General features: G+C 41.6%; 1 protein-coding gene across 1 annotated transcript in view; it reads left to right on the top strand.

Moving 5' to 3' along the window:
- The first annotated feature begins 4,423 nt into the window (after positions 1–4,423).
- Positions 4,424–7,954, top strand: part of LOC116077940 (rhox homeobox family member 2-like) — a 4,236-nt gene continuing 705 nt past the window's right edge. The window contains exons 1-3 of the mRNA XM_031352861.1: positions 4,424–4,555; positions 4,771–5,212; positions 7,236–7,281. Coding sequence (XP_031208721.1) covers positions 4,489–4,555; positions 4,771–5,212; positions 7,236–7,281 — 555 coding nt within the window. The 5' untranslated portion in view covers positions 4,424–4,488. The remainder of the gene's footprint in view (positions 4,556–4,770; positions 5,213–7,235; positions 7,282–7,954) is intronic.

Here is a 7,954-nt window from a genome sequence, read left to right as displayed (position 1 = left end):
TTTTTTTTGCTTGTTTGTTTTGTTTTTTAATTCAGAGTTTCTCTGTGTAACAGCTCTGGCTATCCTGGAACTTAATTTGTCGACCAGGCTGGCTTCAGGCTCACAGAGATCTGACTGCTTCTGCTGTGCACATGCTGGGATTTAAGGCATGTACCAACACATTCAGCTCCCTACCTTATTTTTTGAAACAAACTCTCTCGCTGAACTTCAAGGTACATCCTGTGAGCCCCGGGATCTTTTTATCTCTAACTGACACCCTGCTCTACCAGCCTTGGGTTTGGAGATGTTCACTGCAACTGCATTGCCTGAACTTTTTACAGGGTGATGAGAATTAAAGGGAAAAAATGCTTGCAAGCCAAATACAGGCATATATTAAAATGATCAAAAAAAGTGGCATAATACAAAATGAAATTACAAAATCTAGTTGCCCTTCTATTCACTAACAATAAAACATGGTGAGAAGAGAGATCATGGATTTACTCCCATGTGCACTGGTCTCAAAGAAAATAAAATGTCTAGGAACAAACCTAACCAAGGATGATTTCTTCATTGGAACAAAATTAATGCCAAGTGGACAAAAGGACTAAAGGCCTCAGTGTGAAATCCAAAATGCTGAAACTACCAGAAGAACTCATAGGCAGTGCATTACAAGATAAGATATGTAGGCAAGGACTTTCTGAATAGGACTCCATTTGCTCAGGAAATAAGACCAACAATTGACAAGCAGAAGCTCATAAAACTAAAAAGCTTCTTACAGCAAAAGAAATGTTTTTGTTTTAATTCTGTAAGGAATGTGGGTGTTTTGATTTAGTTTGGAAACCCTTAAAGTAGAGGAGAATCTTTGCCAGCAGTACATCTGATAAATAATTAATATCCATAATATGCAAGTACTCAAACAAACTAAAATCTCTCAGACCATTAAATCCAGAAAGCGAAGGACCCAATTAAAACAAAAAACAAGGGCTGGCGAGATGACTCAGCAGGTAAGAGCACTAACTGCTCTTCCGAAGGTCCTGAGTTCAGATCCCAACAACCACATGGTGGCTCACAACCACCCGTGATGAGATCGGACGCCCTCTTCTGGTGTCTGAAGACAGCTACAGTGTATTACTCTGGAGCAAGTGGGGCCAGAAAGAGCGGGGCATCCTGAGTTCAATTCCCAGCAGCCACACAATGGCTCATGGCCATCTGTACAGCTACAGTGTACTCATACAGATAAAATAAATAAATAAATCTTTAAAAACAAACAACAAACAAAAAACTCTAAAGTGTTCAATACCCTTAGCAATTAGAAAAGTTCGAATGAAAACTACTTTTTTGGTTTGGTTTGGTTTGGTTTGGTTTTTGGTTTTTCAAGACAGGGTTTCTCTGTGTACCCTTGGCTGTCCCGAAACTCACTCTGTAGACCAGGCTGGCCTCGAACTCAGAAATCCGCCTGCCTCTGCCTCCCAAGTGCTGGGATTAAAGGCGTGCACCACCACCGCCCGAATGAAAACTACTTTAAAATTCATAGTCCCCGAGTCAGAATGGCTAAACTCAAGAAACCTGTTGACCACAAATGATGTGGGAAAAGAGAACCCTTGTTCAATGTAGGTGTGGCTGTAAGCTGATGTCATCACTGTGAAAATCAGTGTGGAGAATCTTTAAGATACTGAAATTAAATTTACCAGATGATCTAGCTATACCACTCCTTGGCCTGTGTTCAAAGGACTCAGCATCCTACTCCACAGATACTTGCTCAGCTATGTTCATGGCTGGGAAATGGAAGCAACCTCAATTTCCAACAACAAATGGGTGATGAAAACGTGGTACATGTGCACTATACAATACTACTCAGCTGTAAAGAAAAATGAAATCTTCAGGTAAGTGGGAACTAGAAAATATTATATTGAGTGTGATAACCCAGACCCAGAAAGACAAACATAATGTGTTCTCTCTCGTGTAAGGATCCTAGCTCCAAATCTTCAGCTGTTAGTACATATCATGGAGTAACTGCAGAAACCAAGAAAGTAAGACAGGACCAACCATGGGGAGGTACATAGCCCTGCAGAAGCAAACAGCAGTACATAAATAGTTTGAAGAGGGAAGTGCAAATAATGGGGACTTTAATGGGGAAGTTGGGAAGGAAATCAAAATAGAGAGAGAGCATTAAACAACAGTAAGGATGTCTGAAAAAAAATATAAGTAATAATTTAATCTAAATTACATGTAATACATATAAGTCTATGTGTATAAACACATGCATGTACATATACATGCTTAGAATAACTTAATATATATACATATACAATTTTTTTCTAAGTTATATTATCCCACTTGAGGTAACAATGCTCCCCACAAGAGGCATAGACTATATAACAAAATCTCCAATTCCAGGCATGAGAATCCCCACTTCAAGTTGTTGGCCAGAGCAGTCAGAGAGATTCTGAAAAATCTGAAAATGGTCTGCCTACTGCTATTGCCTTGAATGGCCTCCCAGAACTGAAGGTTAGTCTGTATTGCTGGAGACATGACACACTTCACACACAGAACTTGGAGGAATATAACTGGATCTGACCTGGAAGCCTTGTCCCTGAAGACTGGCTTTCATAGTACCAGAAGGTGCCTAGCCAGCTGCCAAGGGAGGAAAGCAAACACGAGTCCTAGCCAGTTGTGACTCCTATGAACACTTTAATCACAAGCAAGAAAATACTTTTTTTTTTCAAATAAACTGGGAACATTTTCAAGGATAAATCACATGTTAAGACAAAAAGTGTATCTCCATGAGTTTAAAAATTAATAAGGACCACTGCCCACTACTTTATTTGAAGATGGAGATATTTAAAATTGTGAAAGGAGATGGACTTTTTTCAGTGTGGTATGTGCCTCAAGCTAGATTGTAGCTGAAGATGAAATTCTGATCTTTCTGCCCCTACCTCCTCAGTTCTAAGATTATACACATTAGAAGACTGAGACTCTGCCAGGCAGTGATAGCGCATGCATTTAATACCAACATTTGGGAGGCAGAAACAGGTGAATCTCTGAGTTTGAGGCCAGCCTGATCTACAGAGTGGGTTCCAGGACAGCCAGGGATATACAGAGAAACCCTGTCTCAAAAATAATTTAAAAAAAGGAAGGAAGGAAGGAAGGAAGAAAAGACGGTGTTAAGGATTAGCCATGGATAGATAGCATTACCTATGCTAAGCAAGGACTCTATGCAATAAGCTGTATGCCCCAACACAAAAATTGGTATCTTTATAATCTTGACCAGAGCTATAGAGAAAAAAATCCTCAAGTTCTGTGCACCTTGACAACAGCAGTTTCGGGCTACACAACAAAGAACAAACAAGGGCCAAAAACATATATGTGTAGATTTGGTTTTTTTAAAAGGTCCAGAATTCTGAGTTTAGTTTCTTGGTGGGAGAAGAACCCCTTCTCTGTCACCAGGACCCCAGAATATTCCTACCCTAGAAAAGGAATCGTCTGGAGATAGCCTAGATCCTAGGGGCTATTTCTAGTCTCAGAGTGGCCAGAACGTGTTGGAAGGGTTTGCTGCCTAAAGACCAGTCTGACCACATGCCAGCAGAGGGGCTGCTTAACTGATAGTCTCTGGATGGAGATTGGTGCCTGCTCTTGACCCTTCGATCGGTCGAGAAAACATTAGTAGGGCTCATTCAAGAGAAATGCAGAGAACCTCTGCAAGGTATGGCAATCTTCACAGTACTTCACGGTTTTAACAAGTCTGTCCAGTACTAATAAACCCCACTCCGAACCTAAGCTCCTGTAAAGGCACAGCGTGGACACATGACAGACTCTAACTGCACTTTCTGTGAACACTCAAAGGAAGAGACCTCGTGAATAATCTTATCAGTTTGATTTCTGCTGTCTGTCAAGTAACAGGCGCCTAGTATAAACTACTAGGCCTAAACCAAAGACACCCTTTGTTTTGAGAGGAGATGGTCTCACTGTGGTTCTGGCTGTCCTGGAAATCACTATGTAAACAAGACTGGCCTGGAACTCAAAAATCCACTTCCTTCTTTCCCCTGAATACTGGGATTAAAGTCATAAAAAGGCACCCCCAACTCAACAAGAGGTATTCTAAAAACGCTTCTCTAAAGTCTCTAGAGCTTTTTTTCTTCAATACAAGTCGTTTGGCACAGTTGACCCTAGAAGATAATTTATCCAACTGCAACTTGGATAGCCACATGTGCATCAGTACAGGCCTGAGTACCACACGGTCCCTGCAAATATATCCTGTTCCTTGAAGTACCAACCTGCTCTGTTTTGCACCTCAGGCTCAACCCATAGCTGCAGGAGATCAAATGAAAGTCAGGATAGCACACCCATGATTGGATACTTGGTAACCTGCACTACCGCCCCCAAGGGCTACAAGAGAATCTCTTCCTGGTTGAGAAGCTCCGCTTTCGGCTTTTGGGCTTTCGTCTTTTATAACCTCAGGAGTTCCGACTCAGAATCTGCTGGTGCAAGCTGCAGGGGAACATTCAGGACATGGAACATCAAAACACCAACTACCTACTTCATGAGCGACTTGACAAGGACACGGAAAAGTTGAATGGTGAGTGCGTTCTGGGAATGGTGGGTTGTCTGTGTCCACAGGGGAGGGGGAGGGGGAGGGGGGGAGGAATGTGTCCCGCAGAGGTGACTGGACAGTTGCTGTGTGCTGCAGCCTTTGCTGAGACTTCACAGTACCTCTGCACCAGCCTAGGCCCTGACGCCTGATTTTATTTTATTTATTTATTTATTTATTTACTTTTATTTCCCCACTTCCAGGTGCGAAGACACAGACAGTCTTGCCACTGGATGGAGAGGAGAGAAGTGAGGGAGAGAGTGGACAGGACCAGCCTAGGTTGGGAGTCGCAGCAGCAGAAGGGGATGGAGCAGGAGAATTAAGTGGAGAAGGTGGGCCTGCTGCTGGCGCTGCAGGCCTCATGGATAACAGGAACCAAGAGGACCGTGGCACCAGTGGCAGTGCCCAGAAGAATGAGAAGCAGCCAGAGGAGCCAGTTTCCAAGGACAAGGAGGTCATAGAGAATGTACAGCCTATTCCAGTGCTGATATCTGGTGTGTCACCTATTCCAGTGCTGATATCTGGAGTGCAGCCTGTGTCAGTGCTGGTACGCCAGCGTAGCTTCCACTACAAGTTCAACCGGTGGCAGCTTCAGGAGCTGGAGCGAATTTTCCAGCAAAATCACTTCATCAGTGCAAAAGAAAGGTAAGCAGATCCTTGTTCCCTGGGGGCACATGGCAGTCCACAGTGGCTGCCGGGCCCTCCTCCTGCTACCCCTTTAAAATTGCACATTATATGTGTATTTGTTTGATTTGTTTGTAAGAGTGGAATGTGTTACTGTGGGTATAGAATACAGCTCGGGTTAGCCTGTTCTCTCCTACCACTGTGTGAGTCTCGGGATCAAATGTAGGCTGTCAGGCTTGCTTCCTTTACTTTACCTTCACCTTTAGTTTTACCCTTATCTTTATCTTTTCCTATCTTCTAGGCTATTTCCTCAGCTGGCCTCTTACCCTAAATAAAAGCCACTTCCAAAATCAAGGTTTCCAGAATCCTGCATCCTGCTGTAGTGTGGTGGGGTGGTGTGCTGGGGTAGGTGGGAGACTCGTGCAAATGTTTCTTTTGGATAGTTTTATATCAGTTTAACACAAGCTAGAGTCATCAGAGAGGAGGGATCCTCAATTGAGAAAAAGTTTCCATAAGAGCAGGCTGTAGGGGGCTGGAAGTGATGGCTCAACAATTAATAAGCTGCTCTTCCAGAGGAGCCAGATTTAAATCCCAGCACCCAGGTGGCAGCTCACAATGGTCTGTAACTCCAGTTCCAGAGGATCTGGCACCCTCACAAAGACATACATACAGGCAAAACATCAATGCAAATAAAATTTAAATATATATATATATATTATATATATATATATTTAAAGATCGGGCTGTAGGCAAGCCTTTAGGGTATTTTCATAATTACTGGTTGAAGCAAGGTGGTCCTGGATTCTATAAGAAAGCCATGGGGAGCAAACAGCATCCCTCCATGACCCCTCCTGCATCAGCTCCTGCCTCCAGATTCCTGTCCTGCTTCTGTTCCTGTTTTTTAGTGTAAACAAAATATGGAACTGTGAGTAAACACTTTCCTCTCCAAATTGTTTTTGGTCACGGTGTTTCATCCCAGCAATGGTAATTCTGGCTTACAATGGGGATGATGGCATCTTCAGACAGTATTTAAATGAATCAGTGGAAAACTTGAGGCAATATCTTCAAGGCCCTACTAAAAGTGTGAAAGGTCCAGTGACTGGAATAACAGAAACTTCATAAATCTGTATGTCGTGTGTTTGACTTTAAGGGGTTTTGTTTTTTGTTTTTACTTATGAGTGCATTGTCTCTTCAGAGTCTCCCTATATATCCCTGGATGGCATGGAACTAATAGAACTCCACCAGCCTTTGTTTTTTAGCCTCTATTTTGTTTCCCTTTTCATTAAAAAAATGGTCTGTAAAACAAAATTCAATACTGGGCATGATGGCATCTTCCAGTAATCTTGGTGCTAGGAAAGCCAAGCCTGGGCAGGGGTGACTTCCCTTGTAAGCTTGGGTCTTAGTTACTTCTCTCTTGCTGTGACAAGACACCATGACCAGGGCACCTTGTTTAAAAAAAAAAAAAAAAAGAGTTTTAGGAGGCTTACAGTCTCAGAGGAATAGAGTTCCTGACCATCACGGTGGGGAGCATGGCAGCAGGCAGGCAGGTACGGGGCAGTTGCTAATATCTTGAGATACAACCACAATGTAAAGATACTCATGAGTTTTGAAAGTACAAAGCCTACCCTCTCCTCCAACAAGATCACAACCCCTAATTCTCTCTAAACAGTTCTACCAACTGAGGATTTTCTTCAATACAAAAAGCATTCAAACATGTGAGCCTGTGGGAGAGTGACATTCTCACAGCTGCAAAGTGAAACATGATCTCAAAACATTATTTTTAAAAAGCATGCTACATAGTCCTGACTATACTGGAACTCACGCTGTAGACCAGGCTGAGCTTGAACTCACAGAGATCCACCTGCCTCTGCTTCCTGACTGATGGGATTAAAAGCCCACTGGAATTTAATTAAGCCTCAAAAATCTTCAAGGTGAATGCCACAGAAAGTGAAGGGTGGAATAAACATTTAAAACAAGTATAAATAAAACATTTTATTTCTTCCAAAAATGCTTAGTACTGAATATCTGCTATTTTTGCCCTCAGAAAACATCTGGCAAGATGGATAGGTGTGAGTGAAGCCAGAGTTCAGGTAAGGAGAAGAAGACAATTTGACAAGACAGTCATTCTAGAACTTGCTTCTTATTTTGGATACTTTTATCCTATGGGCAAAATTCTGTTGTTGTTGTTGTTGTTGTTGTTGTTGTTTTAAGTCTTATGTTTCAAAATAGCATTTTCAAATCCCCTAGATTTACAAGTGGTGATGAACTGCCTTATGCATGGCCTAGGAACCAAACTTGGGTCCACTACAAAAGCATCAAGTGCTTTTAACTTTTCTCTACAGCCCCCTTAAAATAACTTTTGAGCTTTATATTCTTTGTGAGTATAAAATGGAATAAGAAAGCCCAGTCACTTTGAAATGGCTCCCTTTAAGACAGAGCACAGCTTCTGAAAGGAACACAGAATAGACACATATAGATCATATATACATGTATCCTACATATAAACTACAAACATATGTTTTAACATAAACATATGTACACTCTGTATGCATTAATAATTGTATTAATAAATTGATATACAAACTCATATATACATATATACGAAATTCTTTAGAATACTGATATCCCTCAGGTAGAAGGATATCTCTGTGGAGACATCTCACTGGGGTTATGAAATATAAATTATTCAAATTAGTATCATATTAGTGTAGCTAATCCTGATCCTAAACTTTTTAAATACTGAAAACTAAGCATCTTTTTTTT

Source organism: Mastomys coucha, chromosome X (assembly GCF_008632895.1).
Source record: "Mastomys coucha isolate ucsf_1 chromosome X, UCSF_Mcou_1, whole genome shotgun sequence".
In the NCBI taxonomy this organism is placed as follows: domain Eukaryota; kingdom Metazoa; phylum Chordata; class Mammalia; order Rodentia; family Muridae; genus Mastomys; species Mastomys coucha.
The sequence above is the reverse complement of the archived record's forward strand: the minus strand, read 5'-3'. Positions and strand labels throughout refer to the sequence as shown.